This window comes from Oncorhynchus mykiss, chromosome 7, assembly GCF_013265735.2.
Source record: "Oncorhynchus mykiss isolate Arlee chromosome 7, USDA_OmykA_1.1, whole genome shotgun sequence".
In the NCBI taxonomy this organism is placed as follows: domain Eukaryota; kingdom Metazoa; phylum Chordata; class Actinopteri; order Salmoniformes; family Salmonidae; genus Oncorhynchus; species Oncorhynchus mykiss.
This window is the reverse complement of record NC_048571.1, coordinates 6,698,223-6,724,478: the sequence shown is the minus strand read 5'-3', so window position 1 is coordinate 6,724,478 and position 26,256 is coordinate 6,698,223. Positions and strand designations below refer to the sequence as shown.

The 26,256-nt window shown below is 43.1% G+C and overlaps 2 protein-coding genes across 2 annotated transcripts in view; one reads left to right on the top strand and one right to left on the bottom strand.

Annotated features, from left to right (window-relative positions):
- Positions 1 to 22,407, top strand: part of LOC110527301 (collagen alpha-2(V) chain) — a 42,700-nt gene extending 20,293 nt beyond the window's left edge. Inside the window, exons 28-54 of the mRNA XM_036984394.1 lie at positions 646 to 744; positions 993 to 1,046; positions 1,519 to 1,572; positions 1,702 to 1,755; positions 1,868 to 1,921; positions 3,032 to 3,076; positions 3,611 to 3,709; positions 3,904 to 4,011; positions 4,196 to 4,249; positions 4,547 to 4,600; positions 4,855 to 4,908; positions 5,069 to 5,122; positions 5,419 to 5,580; positions 10,892 to 10,945; positions 11,087 to 11,248; positions 11,414 to 11,521; positions 11,678 to 11,785; positions 12,006 to 12,059; positions 12,225 to 12,332; positions 12,623 to 12,676; positions 15,173 to 15,280; positions 15,430 to 15,483; positions 15,581 to 15,688; positions 16,509 to 16,914; positions 17,146 to 17,342; positions 17,671 to 17,913; positions 21,434 to 22,407. Of these exons, the coding sequence (XP_036840289.1) occupies positions 646 to 744; positions 993 to 1,046; positions 1,519 to 1,572; positions 1,702 to 1,755; positions 1,868 to 1,921; positions 3,032 to 3,076; positions 3,611 to 3,709; positions 3,904 to 4,011; positions 4,196 to 4,249; positions 4,547 to 4,600; positions 4,855 to 4,908; positions 5,069 to 5,122; positions 5,419 to 5,580; positions 10,892 to 10,945; positions 11,087 to 11,248; positions 11,414 to 11,521; positions 11,678 to 11,785; positions 12,006 to 12,059; positions 12,225 to 12,332; positions 12,623 to 12,676; positions 15,173 to 15,280; positions 15,430 to 15,483; positions 15,581 to 15,688; positions 16,509 to 16,914; positions 17,146 to 17,342; positions 17,671 to 17,913; positions 21,434 to 21,580 (2,856 nt within the window). The 3' untranslated portion in view covers positions 21,581 to 22,407. The remainder of the gene's footprint in view (positions 1 to 645; positions 745 to 992; positions 1,047 to 1,518; positions 1,573 to 1,701; positions 1,756 to 1,867; positions 1,922 to 3,031; positions 3,077 to 3,610; positions 3,710 to 3,903; positions 4,012 to 4,195; positions 4,250 to 4,546; positions 4,601 to 4,854; positions 4,909 to 5,068; positions 5,123 to 5,418; positions 5,581 to 10,891; positions 10,946 to 11,086; positions 11,249 to 11,413; positions 11,522 to 11,677; positions 11,786 to 12,005; positions 12,060 to 12,224; positions 12,333 to 12,622; positions 12,677 to 15,172; positions 15,281 to 15,429; positions 15,484 to 15,580; positions 15,689 to 16,508; positions 16,915 to 17,145; positions 17,343 to 17,670; positions 17,914 to 21,433) is intronic.
- A 316-nt stretch (positions 22,408 to 22,723) lies between these two features.
- On the bottom strand, positions 22,724 to 25,159 carry LOC110495635 (beta-1,4-galactosyltransferase galt-1-like). The gene is made up of 2 exons (XM_021570967.2): positions 25,035 to 25,159; positions 22,724 to 24,818 (listed from the first exon to the last, which is right to left on the bottom strand). Coding segments are annotated over exons 1-2 (1,374 nt in total). The 5' UTR covers positions 25,037 to 25,159; the 3' UTR covers positions 22,724 to 23,446.
- Positions 25,160 to 26,256: the final 1,097 nt, after the last annotated feature.

The window sequence follows — 26,256 nt, the reverse complement described above, 5'->3', positions numbered from 1 at the left end:
ACACGCCCTCAGTCCAGCCTCTCTCAGCTTATTGCGGACAGTCTGAGCACTGATGGAGGGATTGTGCATTCCTGGTGTAACTCGGGCAGTTGTTGTTGCCATCCTGTGCCTGTCCTGCAGGTGTGATGTTTGGATGTACCGATCCCAGACGCTACAGTCTTGTTGGATGCATTTACAGTTTGTTTTGGTTGTGTTTCAGATGATGTTATGCCCAATAGAAATGAATGGTAAATAATGTATTATATCATTTTGGAGTCACCTTTACTGTAAATAAGAATATAATGTTTCTGAACACTTAATGTGGATGCTACCATGATTATGGATAATCCTGAATGAATGATGAGTAAGAAAGTTTCAGATGCACAAAGATCAGGCCCCAAAACATCCTAACCTCTCCTCATTACAATAGTGTAGCATTTTGGGGGGGGGGGGGGGGAGGGATTTCTCACTCATCATTATTCATGATTCATTCATGATTATCCGTAATCATGGCATCATCCACATTAATGTAGAAGTGTTCAGAAACATATTAAATACGCAGGGGAGTGTGTAATACATGTTTTTATCTATAGACAGGCCAAATGTGAACATACCTCTGTTTCTGTCTCTCTATCTCTCTCCCCCCTCCCTCCCTCTCTCTCTCAGGGAGGAGGAGGAGAGGATGGGGGACCAGGTCCAGCAGGGTCAGATGGTACCAGAGGTCTAGCTGGAACCATGGGTGTAGTTGGACCAAAAGGCTTTACTGTGAGTAACCCACACTTTGTGGAGATCATGTGAGTGTGTGTGTGTTCCTTTCCACAATATACAGCAGAAGCAGCTCCATTAAACCCATCACATGTAGAATGATGAATGAAATAGTGTAGTTGTTTGAATGCGTCTTCCAGGAACCATACAATGTCAGGAGAGACACTGGAATGCTACTTATATGATATAGAAAGAGGGAAACATTGACATGTTATTGATTGTGGATCATTGTTAATTTGTCCTCACAGGGAGACCCTGGTAAGGCAGGAGAAGTGGGGACCCCAGGTGTTGCAGGACAGAGGGTAAGTACACTACACTCATCAGAGGTTCAAATATGATTTTGTAGGTGGTGGAACTGCCCCTCAAACTGGTTCATTTCCAAATATAAACTGGGTGGTTTGAGCTCTGAATGCTGATTGGCTGACAGCTGTGGGGTATCAGACTGTATACCACGGGTATGACAAAACATTTATTTTTACTGCTCTAATTACGTTGGTAACCAGTTTATAATAGCAATAAGGCACCTCGGGGGTTTGTGGTATATGGCCTATGTACCACAGCTAAGGGCTGTATCCAGGCACTCCACCTTGCAACGTGCCTAAGAACAGCTCTTAGCCGTGGTATATTGGCCATGTACCACACCCTCTCGGGCCTTAATGCTTAAATAAAACATTTTCAGTTTCCATTCTATGCTTTCTCCCATTGTAAGCTGGTAGAACTCTGCTGTAGTACCTCATCGTACACACTGACCACTGAGGACTGTTTCTCATACAGGGGGTTAATGGGAAAGCTGGAGAGATGGGCGCTGGTGGCACTGCTGGTCCAGCAGTAAGTATCTGATTAATATGTTTCAATTAAACAATACATACCAACACAGTTTAAACTTTAAATACTGTATGGGGTTATGGTAAGCTTAAACCGTTGCTGGTTTTCCTGTCCATACCTGACTTCTTTTAGGGAGTTGCAGGGAAGAGAGGAGAGCAAGGACCTCCTGGTATGAATGGCTTCCAGGTATGCTGTTTCACATGGGATTTATTGACCTTGTATTTACTAGGATAGAGACTAGTGATAGTACTAATCAATAAAGGGGAAATGAGAGCTATAATGGTGTGATGTATTTCAGGGTCTACCTGGGTCTGCTGGTCCACCTGGAGAGTCTGGGAAACCAGGTGCTGAGGTACGGTATGACATCACGCCCGACTGTGACAGACAATAACCTCTGTTTACAGTTGATTTGTTTACAGCTTATTTATGTTACATTTCAACAATAGATGATTTCTTTAGATAATGAACTAAATGTAAATATTGGTCACATTAACATGGTTAGCAGATGTTAATGCGAGTGTAGCGAAATGCTTGTGCTTCTAGTTCCGACCATGCAGTAATATCTAGCAAGTAATCTAACAATTTCACAACAACTACATTATACACACAAGTGTAAAGGAATGAATAAGAATATGTACATATAAATATATGGATGAGCGATGGCCGAACGGCATAGGCAAGATGCAGTAGATGGTATAGAGTACAGTATATACATATGAGATGAGTAATGTAGGGTATGTAAACATGATATAAAGTGGCAGTGTTTAAAGTGACTAGTGATACATTTATTACATCCAACGTTCATCAACGTGTCAGGGTTATTTAATGCTGCATTTACACAGGAAGGCCAATTCTGATCTTTAACCATATTATTGATAGCAGGTTGGCATTTATTGGGATGACTCATGTTCTGGAGGCAGCTCTGCAGTGTAGTCACTTGCTGGCACAGCTACAAAGTCATAAAATCAGATTTTAAACCTAACCTTAACCACAATGCTAACCTTTTGCTTAACCTTAAATTAAGACCATTTTTGTTTTCATACCTTTTTCTCGAATATATCGCCAATTTTGACTTTCGATCTGGCCCATAAACGTCAAACTGCTTCTTGGCAAAATGTATGATCTGGTTGGTCAAAAGACCATTTTAGTGGAAAAAGATCCAAATTAGGCTGCCTGTGTAAACAAGTTCAAGTTGATTGGTCGTATGCCCACGATACACATGGTATACACAGTCCAACCAAATGCTTACTTGCAGGTTCCCTCTCGACAATGTGACAACAATAAGAAATAGTAAAAGATAAGAATACGAAAATAATAAGTAGAAGATCATAAAAATGTAGCATAAGTATACATACAGGAAGTGTGTCAGGGAAGGGGATTGGACAGTAAGGAAGGTGGAAGAGGGGATTGAAACAGCCTGTCTGTTGTGTTGATGAAATGTGTTTGGTATTGTCATTCCCAGGGTATCGCTGGAGAGGGAGGGGCTGCTGGTCTCACAGGGCCACGGGTAAGCCGTCTTCATAGCTGATTTATCTATTCATTTGATGCCCATTTGAATACAACCCTCAATAAGGGAAAGTAACCCTGCCCCTCTGCAGAGAAAATGCATCTTCCAACTGAAATCATAATCATATTGATATTTTTCAATACAGAAGTACAATTACCTAATACATAATGGAAACCTATCATGTGGCAAAATGCAGTTTTTTTCCCAATGAGGTTTTGTTTGAGTTCAGTCCTAATCTTCACTAGTAAAATAAGGTTTGTAACTAGGGAACTGTGTTTTTGTTAATCCTGTCACATGACCCGGTCTTTATGTAAAGATTATTCATCAAAATGTCCCCTTTTTTTAATGTCAGATGGTCCATCACCATCCTCAGACATTGCTTTCATTTTTGGTCTATTTCTCATTTCTGGAAAAAGCTTAAAATCCAGGTCATCTGATATGATAACCAAAACACAAGGCCCTGTTAATAACATACAGTGCTGTAAAGAAGTTGTTTGTAGCTGACCAGTGGGTGATTGTATGATTGTATCGTAGGGTGAGCGGGGCATCCCAGGAGAGAGAGGTGATGTGGGAACTAACGGACTACCGGGGCCCAAAGGTATTTCAGGAGGGCCAGGACCAGAGGGACCAAAGGTAAGTACTATAGCACATCACTTTCAAATATGTATTTATTTATTTGTGTCTTTATTCATTCAGTCATTTAACCAGGTATCTCTTCCACGATGGAGGCCTAATGCAGATTAACAATGTAATGATGACCTCATATATCCATGTTATTTCCCACAAACATTGAATGAGAGTTGTTTCTGTGTGTGTTCTTCCCCCAGGGGGGGTCTGGAACTAAAGGAACCGTTGGGGACATAGGAGCTGCAGGCCTGCAGGGGATGCCAGGGGAGAGGGGTATCCCTGGTTCTCCTGGTCCTAAAGGAGATGTGGTAAGTATCTGTGTTTGAGGGGAAGATATCAACCAAAACTTGGTTAAGTACACAAAGTACCTCCAGAGTCCAAGACACTAGAAGGAACTACAAGTTGTCACCCTTCAGAGTGGTGTATTCCATGTTTATAACTGGGTGGGTTCATTCTGCAGTCCTGTTCTGCTGACCCCTCTTCTCTCCTTAGGGTTCAGTTGGTGAGAAAGGAACCGAGGGTACTGCTGGAAACGACGGGCCCGGGGTGAGAGTTACCTTACACATACATGTCTACACATACCTTTCTGAGTCACCTAAATGGATTACATCAAGGGTTTCAGCAAAAATAACATCTTAAAATGTCACCCATAACAAAATTCTGTTAGGTTCAAGTTGAATGATATGTCAAAATGTAGTGACGTCATCATAACCAGCTTTAGGCCCTGGGTTGAGTGTAGTCACCTTTTGATGCACCTTCTAGTTTCATTGGTTTCACAACCATAGTAAGTTGTTCACCGCAAGTTGTCGAATATTTGAAATCATGTTTGTTTTTCATTTGAAGGGACTTCCTGGTCCAGTTGGACCAACAGGAGGCATTGGGCTCAGTGGTGATAAGGTAAAGCACTCACTCACTCACTCACTCACTCTAATGTATTCACGAAGGCCTCTTTACATCATCAGTTGTCACATAGTGCTTTAATAACAGTAACCCTGCCGAGACCCTAAAGGAGCATCCAGCATACAGTCACCAACAGCACTTAGACAGACAGACTAGATGAACATACACTGTAGCAGAGAACACCTATCCATATGAAGGCCTCAGTGCCTACCACAGATACCCAGACAATATATTATATTTGTTTGTTTTAGGGAGAGGCCGGCCCTAAAGGGCCCCCTGGACGTCGAGGAGCGAGAGCAGTGGCCGTAAGTACTGCGATTCATTTTGTACAATTATTGACACACGTGAAATACTGTAAGTTGTCTTGTGTACAATTGTCCCATAGTAAAAAAAAGACAATTGCAATATACTGTTAATAGTTCTCACATACCTCTGTACTGACCTCTGACCCAACATCTGTTATAGGGAGCTTCTGGGGAGCCTGGTCCAACCGGTGCAGTAGGATTCCCTGGGTCTCCTGTGAGTGGCTTTCAAACAACGCCCAATAGTGTCAGCTATGACAGGCGCCTTCCCTGTTGTATTGTGTCCCTTGATGTTCTGTTAATTTGTCAACCTTGGCTTGGTGTTGTCTGAACAGATTGCGCTGCAAACATCCTGCTGTATAATGTTGAATAAAACATTTCAGTAATGGTCAAAGTTAATAAACATTTCCATATAACCACATAGTAACTATACCCATGGTGAGACTTGGAAGTCGTTTTGCATGGCGATGAATCTGCCCAGTAATCATGGTCATTGTGTCTGACTCTTCGCAGGGTCCCGATGGGCAACCCGGGGTCAAAGGTGAACCAGGAGAGAGGGGTCAGAAGGGTGAGGCTGGAGCACAGGGACTCCAGGGAACAGCTGGTAAACTTGGTTCCCAGGGTCCTGATGGTGTGACTGGACTAAAGGGGGCCAGAGGAACACAAGGGGCCGCGGTGAGTGAGTCGTACTGGGGGTGACGTATAAAGGCTGGAGCATTGATAGAAACACTTCCTCATGGTATTTACTGTAGAAATAGACCTGATCATGGCTACTCAGCACAGAGTAGGAATGCTTTTCCATGGTATTCACTGTAGAAATAGACCTGATCATGGCTACTCAGCACAGAGTAGGAATGCCTTTCCATGGTATTTACTGTAGAAATAGACCTGATCATGGCTACTCAGCACAGAGTAGGAATGCCTTTCCATGGTATTTACTGTAGAAATAGACCTGATCATGGCTACTCAGCACAGAGTAGGAATGCTTTTCCATGGTATTTACTGTAGAAATAGACCTGATCATGGCTACTCAGCACAGAGTAGGAATGCCTTTCCATGGTATTTACTGTAGAAATAGACCTGATCATGGCTACTCAGCACAGAGTAGGAATGCCTTTCCATGGTATTTACTGTAGAAATAGACCTGATCATGGCTACTCAGCACAGAGTAGGAATGCCTTTCCATGGTATTTACTGTAGAAATAGACCTGATCATGGCTACTCAGCACAGAGTAGGAATGCCTTTCCAGGGAATTCACTGTAGAAATAGACCTGATCATGGCTACTCAGCACAGAGTAGGAATGCCTTTCCATGGTATTTACTGTAGAAATAGACCTGATCATGGCTACTCAGCACAGAGTAGGAATGCCTTTCCATGGTATTCACTGTAGAAATAGACCTGATCATGGCTACTCAGCACAGAGTAGGAATGCCTTTCCATGGTATTTACTGTAGAAATAGACCTGATCATGGCTACTCAGCACAGAGTAGGAATGCCTTTCCATGGTATTTACTGTAGAAATAGACCTGATCATGGCTACTCAGCACAGAGTAGGAATGCCTTTCCATGGTATTTACTGTAGAAATAGACCTGATCATGGCTACTCAGCACAGAGTAGGAACGCCTTTCCATGGTATTCACTGTAGAAATAGACCTGATCATGGCTACTCAGCACAGAGTAGGAATGCTTTTCCATGGTATTTACTGTAGAAATAGACCTGATCATGGCTACTCACACAGAGTAGGAATGCCTTTCCATGGTATTTACTGTAGAAATAGACCTGATCATGGCTACTCAGCACAGAGTAGGAATGCCTTTCCATGGTATTTACTGTAGAAATAGACCTGATCATGGCTACTCAGCACAGAGTAGGAATGCTTTTCCATGGTATTTACTGTAGAAATAGACCTGATCATGGCTACTCAGCACAGAGTAGGAATGCCTTTCCATGGTATTTACTGTAGAAATAGACCTGATCATGGCTACTCAGCACAGAGTAGGAATGCCTTTCCATGGTATTTACTGTAGAAATAGACCTGATCATGGCTACTCAGCACAGAGTAGGAATGCCTTTCCATGGTATTTACTGTAGAAATAGACCTGATCATGGCTACTCAGCACAGAGTAGGAATGCCTTTCCATGGTATTCACTGTAGAAATAGACCTGATCATGGCTACTCAGCACAGAGTAGGAATGCCTTTCCATGGTATTCACTGTAGAAATAGACCTGATCATGGCTACTCAGCACAGAGTAGGAATGCCTTTCCATGGTATTCACTGTAGAAATAGACCTGATCATGGCTACTCAGCACAGAGTAGGAATGCCTTTCCATGGTATTTACTGTAGAAATAGACCTGATCATGGCTACTCAGCACAGAGTAGGAATGCCTTTCCATGGTATTTACTGTAGAAATAGACCTGATCATGGCTACTCAGCACAGAGTAGGAATGCCTTTCCATGGTATTTACTGTAGAAATAGACCTGATCATGGCTACTCAGCACAGAGTAGGAATGCCTTTCCATGGTATTTACTGTAGAAATAGACCTGATCATGGCTACTCAGCACAGAGTAGGAATGCCTTTCCATGGTATTCACTGTAGAAATAGACCTGATCATGGCTACTCAGCACAGAGTAGGAATGCTTTTCCATGGTATTTACTGTAGAAATAGACCTGATCATGGCTACTCAGCACAGAGTAGGAATGCTTTTCCATGGTATTTACTGTAGAAATAGACCTGATCATGGCTATTCAGCACAGAGTAGGAATGCTTTTCCATGGTATTTACTGTAGAAATAGACCTGCTCATGGCTACTCAGCACAGAGTAGGAATGCCTTTCCATGGTATTCACTGTAGAAATAGACCTGATCATGGCTACTCAGCACAGAGTAGGAATGCTTTTCCATGGTATTTACTGTAGAAATAGACCTGATCATGGCTACTCAGCACAGAGTAGGAATGCCTTTCCATGGTATTTACTGTAGAAATAGACCTGATCATGGCTACTCAGCACAGAGTAGGAATGCTTTTCCATGGTATTTACTGTAGAAATAGACCTGATCATGGCTACTCAGCACAGAGTAGGAATGCCTTTCCATGGTATTTACTGTAGAAATAGACCTGATCATGGCTACTCAGCACAGAGTAGGAATGCCTTTCCATGGTATTTACTGTAGAAATAGACCTGATCATGGCTACTCAGCACAGAGTAGGAATGCCTTTCCATGGTATTTACTGTAGAAATAGACCTGATCATGGCTACTCAGCACAGAGTAGGAATGCCTTTCCATGGTATTCACTGTAGAAATAGACCTGATCATGGCTACTCAGCACAGAGTAGGAATGCCTTTCCATGGTATTCACTGTAGAAATAGACCTGATCATGGCTACTCAGCACAGAGTAGGAATGCCTTTCCATGGTATTCACTGTAGAAATAGACCTGATCATGGCTACTCAGCACAGAGTAGGAATGCCTTTCCATGGTATTTACTGTAGAAATAGACCTGATCATGGCTACTCAGCACAGAGTAGGAATGCCTTTCCATGGTATTTACTGTAGAAATAGACCTGATCATGGCTACTCAGCACAGAGTAGGAATGCCTTTCCATGGTATTTACTGTAGAAATAGACCTGATCATGGCTACTCAGCACAGAGTAGGAATGCCTTTCCATGGTATTTACTGTAGAAATAGACCTGATCATGGCTACTCAGCACAGAGTAGGAATGCCTTTCCATGGTATTCACTGTAGAAATAGACCTGATCATGGCTACTCAGCACAGAGTAGGAATGCTTTTCCATGGTATTTACTGTAGAAATAGACCTGATCATGGCTACTCAGCACAGAGTAGGAATGCTTTTCCATGGTATTTACTGTAGAAATAGACCTGATCATGGCTATTCAGCACAGAGTAGGAATGCTTTTCCATGGTATTTACTGTAGAAATAGACCTGCTCATGGCTACTCACACAGAGTAGGAATGCCTTTCCATGGTATTCACTGTAGAAATAGACCTGATCATGGCTACTCAGCACAGAGTAGGAATGCCTTTCCACGGTACTTACTGTAGAAATAGACCTGATCATGGCTACTCAGCACAGAGTAGGAATGCTTTTCCATGGTATTTACTGTAGAAATAGACCTGATCATGGCTACTCAGCACAGAGTAGGAATGCCTTTCCATGGTATTCACTGTAGAAATAGACCTGATCATGGCTACTCAGCACAGAGTAGGAATGCTTTTCCATGGTATTTACTGTAGAAATAGACCTGATCATGGCTACTCAGCACAGAGTAGGAATGCTTTTCCATGGTATTTACTGTAGAAATAGACCTGCCCATGGCTACTCAGCACAGAGTAGGAATGCCTTTCCATGGTATTCACTGTAGAAATAGACCTGATCATGGCTACTCAGCACAGAGTAGGAATGCCTTTCCATGGTATTTACTGTAGAAATAGACCTGATCATGGCTACTCAGCACAGAGTAGGAATGCTTTTCCATGGTATTTACTGTAGAAATAGACCTGATCATGGCTACTCAGCACAGAGTAGGAATGCTTTTCCATGGTATTTACTGTAGAAATAGACCTGATCATGGCTACTCAGCACAGAGTAGGAATGCTTTTCCATGGTATTTACTGTAGAAATAGACCTGCTCATGGCTACTCAGCACAGAGTAGGAATGCCTTTCCATGGTATTCACTGTAGAAATAGACCTGATCATGGCTACTCAGCACAGAGTAGGAATGCCTTTCCATGGTATTTACTGTAGAAATAGACCTGATCATGGCTACTCAGCACAGAGTAGGAATGCTTTTCCATGGTATTCACTGTAGAAATAGACCTGATCATGGCTACTCAGCACAGAGTAGGAATGCCTTTCCATGGTATTTACTGTAGAAATAGACCTGATCATGGCTACTCAGCACAGAGTAGGAATGCCTTTCCATGGTATTTACTGTAGAAATAGACCTGATCATGGCTACTCAGCACAGAGTAGGAATGCTTTTCCATGGTATTTACTGTAGAAATAGACCTGATCATGGCTACTCAGCACAGAGTAGGAATGCCTTTCCATGGTATTCACTGTAGAAATAGACCTGATCATGGCTACTCAGCACAGAGTAGGAATGCCTTTCCATGGTATTCACTGTAGAAATAGACCTGATCATGGCTACTCAGCACAGAGTAGGAATGCCTTTCCATGGTATTTACTGTAGAAATAGACCTGATCATGGCTACTCAGCACAGAGTAGGAATGCCTTTCCATGGTATTTACTGTAGAAATAGACCTGATCATGGCTACTCAGCACAGAGTAGGAATGCCTTTCCATGGTATTTACTGTAGAAATAGACCTGATCATGGCTACTCAGCACAGAGTAGGAATGCCTTTCCATGGTATTTACTGTAGAAATAGACCTGATCATGGCTACTCAGCACAGAGTAGGAATGCCTTTCCATGGTATTCACTGTAGAAATAGACCTGATCATGGCTACTCAGCACAGAGTAGGAATGCTTTTCCATGGTATTTACTGTAGAAATAGACCTGATCATGGCTACTCAGCACAGAGTAGGAATGCTTTTCCATGGTATTTACTGTAGAAATAGACCTGATCATGGCTACTCAGCACAGAGTAGGAATGCTTTTCCATGGTATTTACTGTAGAAATAGACCTGATAATGGCTACTCAGCACAGAGTAGGAATGCCTTTCCATGGTATTCACTGTAGAAATAGACCTGATCATGGCTACTCAGCACAGAGTAGGAATGCCTTTCCATGGTATTTACTGTAGAAATAGACCTGATCATGGCTACTCAGCACAGAGTAGGAATGCCTTTCCATGGTATTTACTGTAGAAATAGACCTGATCATGGCTACTCAGCACAGAGTAGGAATGCCTTTCCATGGTATTCACTGAATATGTAGTACAGTATGTTGATATTTTCTGATAATAATTTCATCTCATTTTCAGGGTGGGTCTGGTTTCCCAGGATTCCCCGGGGGAGTTGGTCCAGCAGGCTCCGTTGTGAGTTAATCCTACTATCGACCAATCAAATCACTTAATACCTATGAAATCACCAATAAATGATTTCATAAACAATAGAACATAGAGCAATATAGTGAAATATGTTATTCCATTACTCACGTTGTCTTTCCACTCTTCCAGGGTGAGGTAGGGGTGCCTGGAGACATTGGTACCCCAGGGAAGGCAGGTACTCCGGGACTTAGAGGCGAGAATGGAGGCCCTGGGCGTGTAGGAGAGAGAGGGGCCCCGGGCCCAGCAGGTGCCCCAGGAGACAAGGGAGAGCCTGGAGAGGATGGACCAGGGGTAAATATGAGAGAGTTACAGAAGTAAAAGTTTTAGCTGTATCGTTCAAAGTGGTTTACAGAGCGAGACTTCTCTGCCATCCTCCATTACTCTATACTTCTTTTGCTAGACTAATAAATATCTGAAGTTACCATTGGCCAATGGGATGGTCTTTGTTTCTGACAGGGCCCTGATGGGCCGGCGGGACCACCAGGTATCTCAGGACAGCGAGGTGTTGTGGGCATACCTGGAGTCAGAGGAGAGAGCGGGATGGTTGGGCCCCCCGGTACTGCTGTATGTATGGAAGTTCACATTCACCATTCATTTCTATAGAGAGTAGTATCATTATACACTGAACAGAGTCCCAATCCAAGACTCAGTCAGATATACAGCACGCTCATACACTTTCCATTTGTGTCCTGACCAGTGATGTCACACTTATTTTCCCAGGGTGCACCCGGAAAATCAGGTGCCCCCGGAACTCGGGGAGGCAAGGGTGCTGTCGGTGCAGTCGGGTTACCAGGGACAACCGGACCAAGAGGGGACCTTGGTCTTACGGTATGTGTTTCCACTTAATTGACCCATGACTGTTCTGTCTGTGGGTTCAGTGAACACATGTCCATTAAAAACCAACTGTGGATTAAAACATACTCACATACACACCTTTCATTCATGTGGGAATTATAATAGTTCCCCTGAAATGCAGGTCTTTACTGTAACAGAAGGATACTGTACTATACAGCGCAGGTAAACTTAATGCAGCAATCTGTCTTTACAGGGGAATGCTGGGTCTGATGGGGTACCTGGCAAGGATGGACTTATAGGAGCCAGGGTAAGACACAACTACAGATGGACAAGAAACTTTATGGAAATGTATGATCAAACCATTTCACCAGAAAATGTGTCTGCCTGTCGTTCTGTTTCTGTCTGTCTGTCTGTCTGTCTGTCTGTCTGTCTGTCTGTCTGTCTGTCTGTCTGTCTGTCTGTCTGTCTGTAGGGAGATAGAGGGAATCCTGGTGCTGAGGGTCTTGCTGGAACTCCGGGGCTTCATGGCTCTGTTGGTCCAGTCGGCACCTCTGGAGTCCCTGGGAAGAGAGGAGACAATGTGAGTAATCTGGACATTGCCACAATGCCATCGCAGAGTTTACCACACCAACGTTCAGAGCCTTCTAGCCTTGAGACATGACTGTAGACCCTTATGGCGTTAGAGGTCATAGGAGTCTACAGTGTTTGAGGTCAAAACCCAGTACGAAAATGTCTGCACTCACTACTGTAACTCACTCCTGTCTTCTCTGGTTAAGAGAGTCGGCTAAATGACTAAATGTAAAAATGTAATGTTTCAGGGTTAAGAGCTGTCATTTCCCTCGACATTGTTTTTTTGTTTTTCAACACTAGGGTGCTAGAGGGCCTCCAGGACCCCAGGGACAATCAGGGATCCGGGGGAAGCTGGTAAGAACACCTCTCTTCCATTTCCTATAAAGTAAGTACACTACTAGTGGTAGTAGTATGCTTGTTGATGAAGTAGAGTACACTACTAGTGGTAGTAGTATGCCTGTTGATGAAGTAGAGTACACTACTAGTGGTAGTAGTATGCCTGTTGATGAAGTAGAGTACGCTACTAGTGGTAGTAGTATGCCTGTTGATGAAGTAGAGTACACTAGTAGTGGTAGTAGTATGCCTGTTGATGAAGTAGAGTACACTAGTAGTGGTAGTAGTATGCCTGTTGATGAAGTAGAGTACACTACTAGTGGTAGTAGTATGCCTGTTGATGAAGTAGAGTACACTACTAGTGGTAGTAGTATGCCTGTTGATGAAGTAGAGTACACTAGTAGTGGTAGTAGTATGCCTGTTGATGAAGTAGAGTACACTACTAGTGGTAGTAGTATGCCTGTTGATGAAGTAGAGTACACTACTAGTGGTAGTAGTATGCCTGTTGATGAAGTAGAGTACACTAGTAGTGGTAGTAGTATGCCTGTTGATGAAGTAGAGTACACTAGTAGTGGTAGTAGTATGCCTGTTGATGAAGTAGAGTACACTAGTAGTGGTAGTAGTATGCCTGTTGATGAAGTAGAGTACACTACTAGTGGTAGTAGTATGCCTGTTGATTCGTAAATACTGTATAAACTAGTGATATGCAAAATCTGTTTACTTTTTTCCCGAACCAATATTGGTATCATATCAGTTTGAATGAATAGCATCGAAACAGTTGACTAACATCGCACTTCCAAGGCTTTGTAAAGTTCAGACAGCTGCTTGCTGATTGCCCATTGGGTCAGGTGTGAATGCCCGTGGTCCTAACCTACCCAACCAGTTTGAATAAAATGGGAAGCCCGTTCCAAGTTTTGTCGCATGCAGTGAAAAGTCTGTCTTGCAAACCCAACAGTGCAATAATCAATAACAATGTATTACTAGGGGAAAATCACACACAGGAAATAAGAATAAGAAATATGATATACACAATAAAGTAAGTAAGCATACTATACTGTATACAGGACATATTTAAAAAGTCAGTTCCAATACCATATTTACATGTGCAGGGATACTGGAGTGATGGGGGTAGGCAACAGATGACTAGGCAACAGGATATAAGTTGAACAGAGTAGCGACATCTTGCATGTGAGTAGGTGTGTAGAGTCAGTATAAATGTATGTGCATATTATGTGTGAGTGTGTAAATGATGGAGTGAGTGTTTGTGTGTGTGTGTGTTGGAGTGACAGTGAGTGTGAGTGTGTGTTGGAGTGACAGTGAGCGTGAGCGTGTGTTGGAGTGACAGTGAGTGTGAGTGTGTGTTGGAGTGACAGTGAGTGTGTGTTGGAGTGACAGTGAGTGTGTGTTGGAGTGACAGTGAGTGTGAGCGTGTGTTGGAGTGACAGTGAGTGTGAGCGTGTGTTGGAGTGACAGTGAGTGTGTGTTGGAGTGACAGTGAGTGTGAGCGTGTGTTGGAGTGACAGTGAGTGTGAGTGTGTGTTGGAGTGACAGTGAGTGTGAGCGTGTGTTGGAGTGACAGTGAGTGTGAGCGTGTGTTGGAGTGCCATGAGTGTGAGCGTGTGTTGGAGTGACAGTGAGTGTGAGCGTGTGTTGGAGTGACAGTGGGTGTGAGCGTGTGTTGGAGTGACAGTGAGTGTGAGCGTGTGTTGGAGTGACAGTGAGTGTGAGCGTGTGTTGGAGTGACAGTGAGTGTGAGCGTGTGTTGGAGTGACAGTGAGTGTGAGTGTGTGTTGGAGTGACAGTGAGTGTGAGTGTGTGTTGGAGTGACAGTGAGTGTGAGTGTGTGTTGGAGTGACAGTGAGTGTGAGTGTGTGTTGGAGTGACAGTGAGTGTGAGTGTGTGTTGGAGTGACAGTGAGTGTGAGTGTGTGTTGGAGTGACAGTGAGTGTGAGTGTGTCAGACAGTGGAAAGATTGAAATAAAAGGTCAATAAAGATACAGAGTTAACTCAGATTGTCTGTGTAGCTACAGTATTTTGTTAGCTATTTATCAGTCGTATTGCTTGGGGATAGAAGCTGTTCAAGAGCCTGTTGGTTTCAGACTTGATGCACCGGTGTCTCTTGCCGTGCGGCAGCAGAGAAGTCATAGTAGTAGCCATAGTAGTAGCCTATGTAGTAGTCTATGGCTTGGGGGGTTGGAGTCATTGACGACTTGATCGCCCATCAACAGGTAGTGAAGTATACTAAAGAGCCTGTGAGAGGGTTCTGTGCCTACAGAACCGCTATTACGATATGCCTTGCTCATATCGATATCAATATCAAACGATATCGAAATCATATTGAATTCTCAATATTGGTGTCCAGCATTAACATGAATCTATGCTACTGACACAGGAACCTGTATCTATTGACAGACCAGTAAACCCATGTTGTATTAGTCTCAATGAGTGTTGATCTGGATAAATCTGCTCACAGTAATTTACAGCAAATGTTCATGTCGTTTTTTTTTTCAATCCTAGGGGCCTCAAGGGCCACAGGGAGACAGGGGAGCCAAAGGAGACCAAGGAGAGAGAGGGCAGAAAGGCCACAGAGGCTTCACTGGATTGCAAGGCTTACCTGGGACAACTGTGAGTAAAAACTGCCTAAGCACCATTAAAAGGCATAATCTGTCATTTAATTTATGGAAAATCTTATTAACTTGGCAAAATCAATGAAATGCTTTTATTATTAATTATGTCAGCCAATAACAGGTTAATCAATGGCCTTCTGTTTGTAGGGACAATCTGGGGATGTTGGAGCTCGAGGAATTGTAGGACCTACTGGACACAGAGTAAGTACACTGAATAAGCTGTCAATGCCTCAGTATAATGGTCAATTTGTGTGTGCTGTTTGTTTCCCTTTATAAATCCCATTGTGTTTCTCATCAGGGGCCCCCTGGTGTGGTTGGCCCCGCAGGAGGTGATGGACAAATCGGGCTGACCGGGCCCATGGGATCTCCTGGATCAAGAGGAACCAGTGGAGACATCGGACCTCAGGTGAGACGTTAGAGACTAGTGGTTCTGTTGTCATTATGCTGGTTGGATCCGCTATGACTTTCAAATGGATGTCAGAACAAACCAGGCTTTGGGTGTTGATACATTGCTTCTCCAATAGAATTGCTTGTTAAATTAAGCACACAAATAAGTCATACCTGTGACACATTCAGTGTTTCTAATGCAAATAAGTCATACCTGTGACACATTCAGTGTCTCTAATGCAAATAAGTCATACCTGTGACACATTCAGTGTTTCTAATGCAAATAAGTCATACCTGTGACACATTCAGTGTCTCTAATGCAAATAAGTCATACCTGTGACACATTCAGTGTCTCTAATGCAAATAAGTCATACCTGTGACACATTCAGTGTCTCTAATGCAAATAAGTCATACCTGTGACACATTCAGTGTTTCTAATGCAAATAAGTCATACCTGTGACACATTCAGTGTCTCTAATGCAAATAAGTCATACCTGTGACACATTCAGTGTCTCTAATGCAAATAAGTCATACCTGTGACACATTCAGTGTCTCTAATGCAAATAAGTCATACCTGTGACACATTCAGTGTCTCTAATGCAAATAAGTCATACCTGTGACACATTCAGTGTCTCTAATGCAAATAAGTCATACCTGTGACACATTCAGTGTCTCTAATGCAAACAAGTCATACCTGTGACACATTCCTTGTTTCTAATGCAAATACGTCATACCTGTGACACATTCAGTGTTTCTAATGCAAAGAAAGTCAACAAGCAGACATGCCATATCAAAGGACAGTAACATACCTGTTTCTTGACTTCTCTCCTCTTTCCCAGGGGCCTCCTGGGGATGCTGGTCCCCCTGGTCCCCCAGGGACCCCTGGCCCTCCCACTGCTGGGGCTGATATGTTTGGCTTCAGCAGCTCCTTCGACTACGACTACGGCGAGGACCAGGATGGACCACCTCCACCCCCAGAGTTTAACGGGGATGAATCAGCCCCCCCTCAACCCCCTCCAGAGTCCAACTGGATCGACTCTGGCCCCCATCCCCCTCCAGAGTTCAACGACGATGAGGCGCGTCCCAATAATGCCTCGACCGTCCTCGGGGCAGACCAGAGTGTCCAGACCACGCTGAAGAGCCTCAGTGGAAACCTGCAGAACATGAAGTGTCCCGATGGCAGCCAGGCCAACCCCGCCAAAACCTGCCAGGACATCAAGCAGTGCCACCCCCTTAAAAAGACCGGTAAGTCCCCTTTTCACCACAGACTGTGTCTTCTTCTCTAGTTTTTAACTACTCAAAAGACCAGTAGGTCCACTTTTCACCACAGACTGTGTCTTCTTCTCTAGTTTTTAACTAGTCAAAAGACCAGTAGGTCCACTTTTCACCACAGACTGTGTCTTCTTCTCTAATGGATGATGAGGTAGCTGATATGTATCTACTGTATGATCTGATACTTGGTCTTTCCATATCCAGGAGACTACTGGCTGGACCCCAACCAGGGCAGTACCAAGGATGTTATCAAGGTGTTCTGCAACATGGAGACTGGTGAGACCTGCATCTCAGCCCACCCCATCTCAGCCAGCATCCCTCGCAAAACATGGTGGACCAAATCCACTCCCACTGCCAGCAAACCTGTCTGGTTTGGAGCAAATATGAATGGAGGAACTAAAGTGAGTATATAAAATATACCCGATGTCTATTCAATGAACACTGTGGATACCTCTAAAGCGGACAACTGCTTCTATGAATAAACCAGCTTCCATACTGTAGAATAAATTCACCAAGCACAATACTGCTTTAAAAACATACGTCCTCTGCTGCCTTGATTATATAGCAATGGAAGACTTCTTTCTGTCAGAGAAATATCTGGAGATGTTTGTGAAAAACTGTTACACTTCCAGGTGTATTTTTCTAACATTGATGTAAAAACTGAAACGCTAATTATTGTACAATAGTGTCCCTGTGAAATACATTTTTTCAATAAACTTCTGATTCCAGTTTAGCTACGGCAACAAGGAGGAGCTGCCCAACGCCGTAACCATTCAGATTAGGCTGATCCGCCTGCTTTCTAAGGAGGGTGTCCAGAATGTCACCTACCACTGCAAGAACAGCGTGGCCGTGAATGACGAAGCCACAGGCAACCTGAAGAAGGCTCTGATCCTCAAGGGCTCCAACGGACAGGAGGTCAAGGTTCAGGGCAACTCCCGCCTCAGATACACTGTCCTGGAGGATGGCTGCTCCGTAAGTCACCTAACTACCTACCTACAGTACCTACCTACCTATACCTACAGTACAGTATGCCTACCTACCTATACCTGCCTGCCTGCCTACCTACCTATACCTACAGTACAGTATGTCTACCTACCGATACCTGCCTGCCTGCCTACCTACCTACCTATACCTACTTCTACCTACAGTATGCCTACCTACCTATACCTGCCTGCCTGCCTACCTACCTATACCTACAGTACAGTATGTCTACCTACCGATACCTGCCTGCCTGCCTACCTACCTATACCTACAGTACAGTATGCCTACCTACCTATACCTGCCTGCCTGCCTACCTACCTACCTATACCTACTTCTACCTACAGTATACCTAGCTACATGCGTACCTACCTCACTAAACCTACTTCTACCTACAGTATACCTACCTACCTACCTACCTACCTACCCACCTACCCACCTACCCACCCACACACACACACACACACACACACACACACACTACCGGTCAAAAGTTTTAGAACACCTACTCATTCAAGGGTTTTCTTTATTTTTTACGAGTATCTACATAGTATAATAATAGTGAAGACATCAAAACTATGAAATAACACCTATGGAATCATGTTGTAACCAAAAAAGTGTTAAATAGCCACCCTTTGCCTTGATGACAGCGTTGCACACTCTTGGCATTCTCTCAACTAGCTTCATGAGAGAGTCACCTGGAATGCATTTCAATTAATAGGTGTGCCATGTTAAAATATAATTTGTGGAATTTCTTTCCTTCTTAATGAGTTTGAGCCAATCAGTTGTGTTGTGACAAGGCAGGGTTGACTCTCATGAGGACCGACACAGGAAAGGAAGACCCAGAGTTAAGGGGGTAGACAGAAGATAGCCCTATTTAGTAAAAGACCAAGTCCATATTATAGCAAGAACAGCTCAAATAAGCAAAGAGAAATGACAGTCCATCATTACTTTAAGACATGAATTTCAGACAATATGGAACATTTTAAGAACCTTGAACATTTTTTTTAAGTGCAGTCGTAAAAACTATCAAGCGCTATGATGAAACTGGCTCTCATGAGGATCTCCACAGGAATGGAAGACCCAGAGTTACCTCTGCTGCAGAGGATAAGTTCATTAGAGTTACCAACCACAGAAATTGAAGCCCAAATAAATGCTTCATAGAGTTCAAGTAACAGACACATCTCAACATCAACTGTTCAGAGGAGACTGTGTGAATCAGGCCTTCATGGTCAAATTGCTGCAAAGAAACCCCTACTAAAGACACCAATAATAAGAAAAGACTTGCTTGGTCCAAGAAACACGAGCAATGGACATTAGACCGGTGGAAACTTGTCCTTTGGTTTGCAGTGCAAATTGGAGATTTTTGGTTCCAACAGCTGTGTCTTTGTGAGATGTGGGTGAACAGATCTCCACATATGTTTTTTATTTTTTCCCTTTATTTAACTAGGCAAGTCAGTTAAGAACAAATTCTTATTTTCAATGACAGCCTAGGAACAGTGGGTTAACTGCCTGTTCAGGAGCAGAACGACAGATTTGTACCTTTTCAGCTCGGGGATTTGAACTTGCATCCTTCCAGTGACTAATCCAACGCTCTAACCACTAGACTACCCTGCCGCCCTATGTATTTCCCACTGTAAGGCATGGAGGAGGAGGTGTTATGGTGTGGGGGTGCTTTTCTGGTGACACTGTCTGTGATTTATTTAGAATATAAGTCACACCTAACCAGCATGGCTACCACAGCATTCTACAGTGATACACCATCGCATCTGGTTTGGGCTTAGTGGGACTATCATTTGTTTTTCAAAGGGACAATGACCCAACACACCTCCAGGCTGTGTAAGGGCTATTTTACCAAGAAGGAGAGTGATGGAGTGCTGCATCAGATAACCTGGCCTCCACAATCACTCGACCTCAATCAAATTGAGATGGTTTGGGATGAGTCGGACCGTAGAGTGAAGGAAAAGCAGCCTACAAGTGCTCAGCATATATGGGAACTCATTGAAGACTGTTGGAAAAGCATTCCAGGTGTAGCTGGTTGAGAGAATGCCAATAGTGTGCAAAGCTGTCATAAAGGCAAAGATTGGCCAGTTGGAGAATCTCAAATATAAAATATATTTTGATTTGTGTAACACTTTTTTGGTTACTACTTGTTTCTATATTTGTTATTTCATAGTTTTGACGTCTTCATTATTATTCTACAATGTAGAAAACAGTAAAAATAAAGAAAAACCCTTGAATGGGTAGGTGTTCTAAAACTTTTGACCAGTGGTGTACTTCTACCTACAGTATGCCTACTGTACCTACCCACACCTACTTCTACCTACAGGATTCCTACTGTACCTACCTACCTACACCTACTGTACCTATACCTACTTCTATCTACAGGATACCTACTGTACCTACCTACCTACACCTACTGTACCCACAGGATACCTACTGTACCTACCTACCTATACCTACTGTACCTACAGGATACCTACTGTACCAACCTACCTACAGGATACCTACTGTACCTACCTACCTATACCTACTTCTACCTACAGGATACCTACTGTACCTACCCACACCTACTTCTACCTACAGGATACCTACTGTACCTACCTACACCTACTTCTACCTACCTACCTACACCTACTTCTACCTACAGGATACCTACTGTACCTACCTACCTACCTACCTCCCTACCTACCTATACCTACAGGATACCTACAGTACCTACATACCTACCTACCTACCTACCTACACCTACTTCTACCTACAGGATACCTACTGTACCTACCTACCTATATCTACTTCTACCTACAGGATACCTACTGTACCTACCTACCTACAGTATACCTACCTACTTACTTACCTATACCGACTTCTACCTACAGTATACCTACCTACTTACTTACCTATACCGACTTCTACCTACAGTCTACCTACCTACCTACCTACCTACCTACCTACCTACCTACCTACCTATACCTACTTCTACCTACTTCTACCTAGTATGTGCTTTTAAAACTCACCACACGGTGATTGAAAAAATGTTATGACCGCCACAGCCCTACTACCTATCTATACCTACCTGCCTGCCTGCCTACCTACCTACCTGCCTACCTACCTACCCGCCCACCCGCCCGCCCCCACCCAACCATCTACCTACATGCGTTGTTGAATGTTTGAATCAGGTGTGCCAAAGTTGGTCTGGGAAGTGGGAACAAAAGCCCACCCACCCTGTCTTTTAGTATTTAGTATTGTATAATGAACTAGTGCTAAAGCAGCAGCTACTCTTCCTGGGGTCCACACAACACATAAAACATCATATAATACAGAACATTAAGAGACATCACAAGGACAGAACTACATACATTTAAAATAAGTATACAAGCTTTCATACATGTATGCCTTCATAATCATCTGATTATGTGGTTCTGTCCTATTGTTTACTTGTTTACGTTGTATAGGACAATGAGTTGAATTCAGAGGTATAGCTACAGTATGTCTTCTTCTCCTGTGTCTGCAGAAATCGAATGGAGACTGGGGCAAGACTGTGATTGAGTACAGAACTCAGACGCCAGCCAGACTACCTATCGTAGACTTGGCCCCCATGGACATAGGCAAGGAGGATCAGGAGTTTGGCCTGGACATCGGCCCTGTGTGTTTCTCCTAAACCCAACACACATGGACGGATGGATGGATTTATTTAACCTTATGAGGAGTGATTTTTTTTTTAGAACGCTATCCTCAATCCTGTTCAAAGAGGCAATCTGGATTTCAAACAACAAAAAAACTCACTTTTAAGTTACATTCTTAAAGAATCAATGGCTATATATCACTCATTTAAAAGATTGCCTCTTGAAGAATTAGGTTTCAGTTCGATAACTAATAATGAACAACAACCCCTTGTGATGTCATCAATTAGAATCGTTAGGAATGTTGTTGTCCATTCTCCTCCAAAGGGTTAAACATTCCCAAGACTCTTGGACTACCTGCTGAAGCAATCAGCTTTGTACATAAAGGCAGGGCGGAGAAACTACAGTACAGTATATGTACTGCCTGCTACTAAAATATTTATTGCTTCTTTCCAAGAAACAACTAAAGTTGTTAGTGCAATGGTACTGGTAGTAATTACTATTGAGGAATGCAGGTGAATTGTATTAAGAAGTTTGTGTCATAATGGAGTTTCAGGGCCTGAAGGTTTCAGCTTGTTGAAAACATGACAATTTATGGAGCTTAAGTGTCAGTGTTGTACGACGTTCCATCATACATTTCTTTACCAGTTTCTCAGTGAATGCCACTAAATATATATACTGTCACTTGATGTAGAGACAAAACAACAACAATTGTATTCCTTTTTCTAATGTAAATGCAACATAAGAATGTCAATTGCTCTTCACACGTTTATTATTCCTGTTTATTATTGATATTATGATATTTTCTTCTGTCCACTGATGGTGTTACACCCAATAAAATGAATCTCGTGCCCTTTTCAGTCAATCTGGTTTAAGGTTCAGGTCAGAATGAATAAAACAAATACCTTCCCATTTAATAACAGTGTTTGAATTACGCAGGGGCGCAACTTTGATTTTAGAAGTGGGGGGGACATAATATTTATATTTCTTTAGCAATTTCAGAAGGTGGGACATGTCCCCCCCCCCCCCCCCCCCCCGTCCCGTCCCGTCCCGTCCCGTCCCCCGTCCCCAGTGAAAGTTGCACCCCTGGAATTACAAATTGGGGAGATTTCACCAATTAGAAAAGAGACATAATCCAAGAAGGAAAAATTAACAAGAGCACACAAACTATTTATGTTCGATTTCTTTATTAACATACTGTCTAATGTGTAATTAAAGAAGGATATAATTACAGTTTACATAGAAATCCTAATCCTAGTTTGGAGGGATATAGATGTTCTTCCTTGATTATCATCTATACAGTTGTGCTCTAATATATTGGCACACTTGCAAGATTCAATATTTCTTCAAAAAAATAAGTGAAAAACCATTTGGTGTTCACACGTGTATTTGTTTGATTTATAACTGCACAGGACCAAGAGAAAAAATTATAAACTGAAATTTCGATTTTTCACTCAAATGGCCTGGACTAAAGGTGATAAGTTGCAGGTGCCTACAGGGTCAAATTAGCCATTCAACCAGTTTTGACAATAGAAACCACAATATTCTGCTCTATTGCGCTCCATTGTAAAGTGCAAGGGTGCCGATGTGTTAGAGCACAACGGTAGATGAACACGGCATCTTGATTTTAAAAAAGTTGTTTATTTGTCATGCGTAATAAATCTTACAAGAGCTTTTACAATAAAGTCAGCATTAAAAACGGTAAGAAAGTTTAGAACAAGCAGTAACAATTATAGGCATAATTAATTAAGTTCAATTCCCCCAGGAAAAATGACCACACATCCAAACAAGAAGAAGAGTTCAGGGTTGAGTGGAACAACATAGACTGAAGATCAGAGGCAGGTAACAGTTCACTGTTTCTCTCATCTCTATCAAATGAAAAACATTGGAAAGCTTTTAACCAACTACAGTACTACACGCTCCCAAGGAGATGTCTGAATTCCTAATTTCTGTAAAACTTCATCGACAGAGGGCACAAGATAATCTCCAAATTCCCAGAGCCTTCTGTCGAGGATCAGCTGCTCATTGGTCCAGCTTTCTCTCTGAGCCTCTTTCACCTGCATGATCTTACACACGTCGGACGGAACCCTGACAGAGTCCCCATAGCTCTGTGTCACCTCAAACATGGCCGTCTGCAGCACCAGACGGGGGTTGACCACCATCTTGTAGGAGCGGAAGGCGTCTTCAAGAACAAGCTCTCTGTAGACGTAGTCCAGCAGATCCACACCCGGCGCCCTTCTCCGTGCGGAATGGTCTTGCGTAGCAGTACCGGCTGTGGCAGGGAAGAGGTGCGTCTCCATCAGGAACACGGCTGCGTCGGGATGCTGCCCCTGCAGGTCCTCCATGAGGGGCAGAAGAGAGCTGTGTGAGGCCGGGACCAGGAGCTGATCAACGTCAGCCAGGAGGACGTACCGTGACCTGTACATGTTCCTGTAGATGCACTCGTTCATGATGGTCAGCTGGCCGTTGAGGTGGATATCCCCTTCCAGCTCCTGGGCCTTCCACCCAGTAGAGGGCTTGAGGAAGTGGTTGATGGGCCAGCCAATCACCTCCAGAGTGCCCTCCTCTGCGTAGTACTGGAGGACCTTCTCCAGGTCAGGTCCACAGCTGGTGAGGTAGAGGACAACCCTCCGCACCCCCAGGAGCTTGTAAAACTCCATGGTCTGGACAAACTGTTGGACGTTGTTGTAGTCTCCAAACATGCTGGACATGCACACGGTTAGGTAAAAGGGGAAGTCCTCCTCCCGTCTCTCCCGGTTCTGGATGCTCAGAAATGTCTGGTTGAGGGAGTCCTGGATGTCGAGGGATGTGCCAAGAGTGGCGTGTGTGGCGTTGCATCCTGGTTCTTCGAGGCAAAGCATGTCTGCGGCCACATACGGGTAACCATAGTGGACGCTGTGCGTTACGACAGCAGCTGGAGCGACCTGGGGGGCGTGTCCTGAGCAGCACAACACACAGTACAGAGACATGGGTCGGTCTCTGTTGACCATGGCAATGATGCGCGTGGCTCCCCTTTCCCTGTGGTCCTGGTATGCAGACACCATTAGATGAGTTGAACCCTTGACTGGTGTTATAGTCTCATTGGCTGTGTGAAGAGGGCAGGTAGAGAGAACAGGGGGAGGAAGGGAGTGAGCTTGAGTAGAGTTGGTCCTGAAAGTCACCAAAGGGGCAGACAGTGTGACAGATACTGTGACAAACAGACACAGGATGATCAAAACCACTTTCCATTTCTGACTCCTGGTTTGGTGCATGTCAGCCATTTGATCTATTGGAGACCTATAGGAGGATCATGTCACAATCAACGATGATAACAACAACATCATCATCATCATCACAACATACTCACTATCCCTGTCATAATCAAAACATTGACAGGGATATTATCAGTGATGCACTGAACAATCAGACAGGGAAAATCAAGGCAAACTGGCTTTCAATCAGCTTAATCCAGCTGGTCCCCCCAAACATATATCCTGATATCTCCATACTTACATGTTGTCTGTGTGATCCTCCACCTCCTAGTCTGTTCTGTCAGTCAGTGGGGCTGTGGGGGAGTCCCTCATCTCTCTGGTGTCAGGAGTTTCAGGGGGGCAGTCAAGAGATTCAGGCTCTGGTCCAGATGACCGTGCTGCTCTTCTTCTCAACATCTCCAGGAAAATGAAGGGGGGCTCTGGATGGCCAATCAACATAGGTTACATTACACTATAACTGCTGGGCCTCATTGAACGTGAAGAACGACAACCGCCGAAACATCCATTGTATAACGAATGACACTCTGAACAATTCTATTCTAACCACAACCGAGAGACAGAGGGAGAGAGACGGACAATTCTGCAAAATAAATGTACTTTTCACCAGCGATCAAGACGACACACTGAGCGTAAATATATATATTGATTGCAATTGTTCCCGACTGAGTGAGCGTTCATGTGTAAGGATTAGCATTTCAATTGTTATAATCATTAACTCTGTAGTGACTTCTCAGTCGACCCCCCACTCCCCTTTTGTCAAACAAGCTGCGATGCCGGTTTAGCCCACTAGGGCACATTCTATCGTATTTATAATATTAATAATAATAATAATAGAATAATCGTATTCTTATTAATGATGATGATATTAATAATAATAATCTACACAATAATAATAATAATATTGGACACAATAATTATAATAATAATAATAATAATATTGGACATAATAATAATAATAATAATAATATTGGACATAATAATTATAATAATATTGGACACAATTAATAATAATAATAATAAAGCTGTAACATATGACTATTTAAATGTAATATACCAATACTGTCATTATTTCAATAGGTTTACATAAATGTAATACATTTCAATAGGCTATTCTTCATCATTTCAATAGGCTGTTCTTCATCATTTCAATAGGCTGTTCTTCATCATTTCAATAGGCTGTTCTTCTTCATTTCAATAGGCTGTTCTTCTTCATTTCAATAGGCTATTCTTCATCATTTCAATAGGCTGTTCTTCTTCATTTCAATAGGCTATTCTTCATCATTTCAATAGGCTATTCTTCTTCATTTCAATAGGCTATTCTTCATCATTTCAATAGGCTATTCTTCATCATTTCAATAGGCTATTCTTCTTCATTTCAATAGGCTATTCTTCATCATTTCAATAGGCTATTCTTCATCATTTCAATAGGCTATTCTTCATCATTTCAATAGGCTATTCTTCAT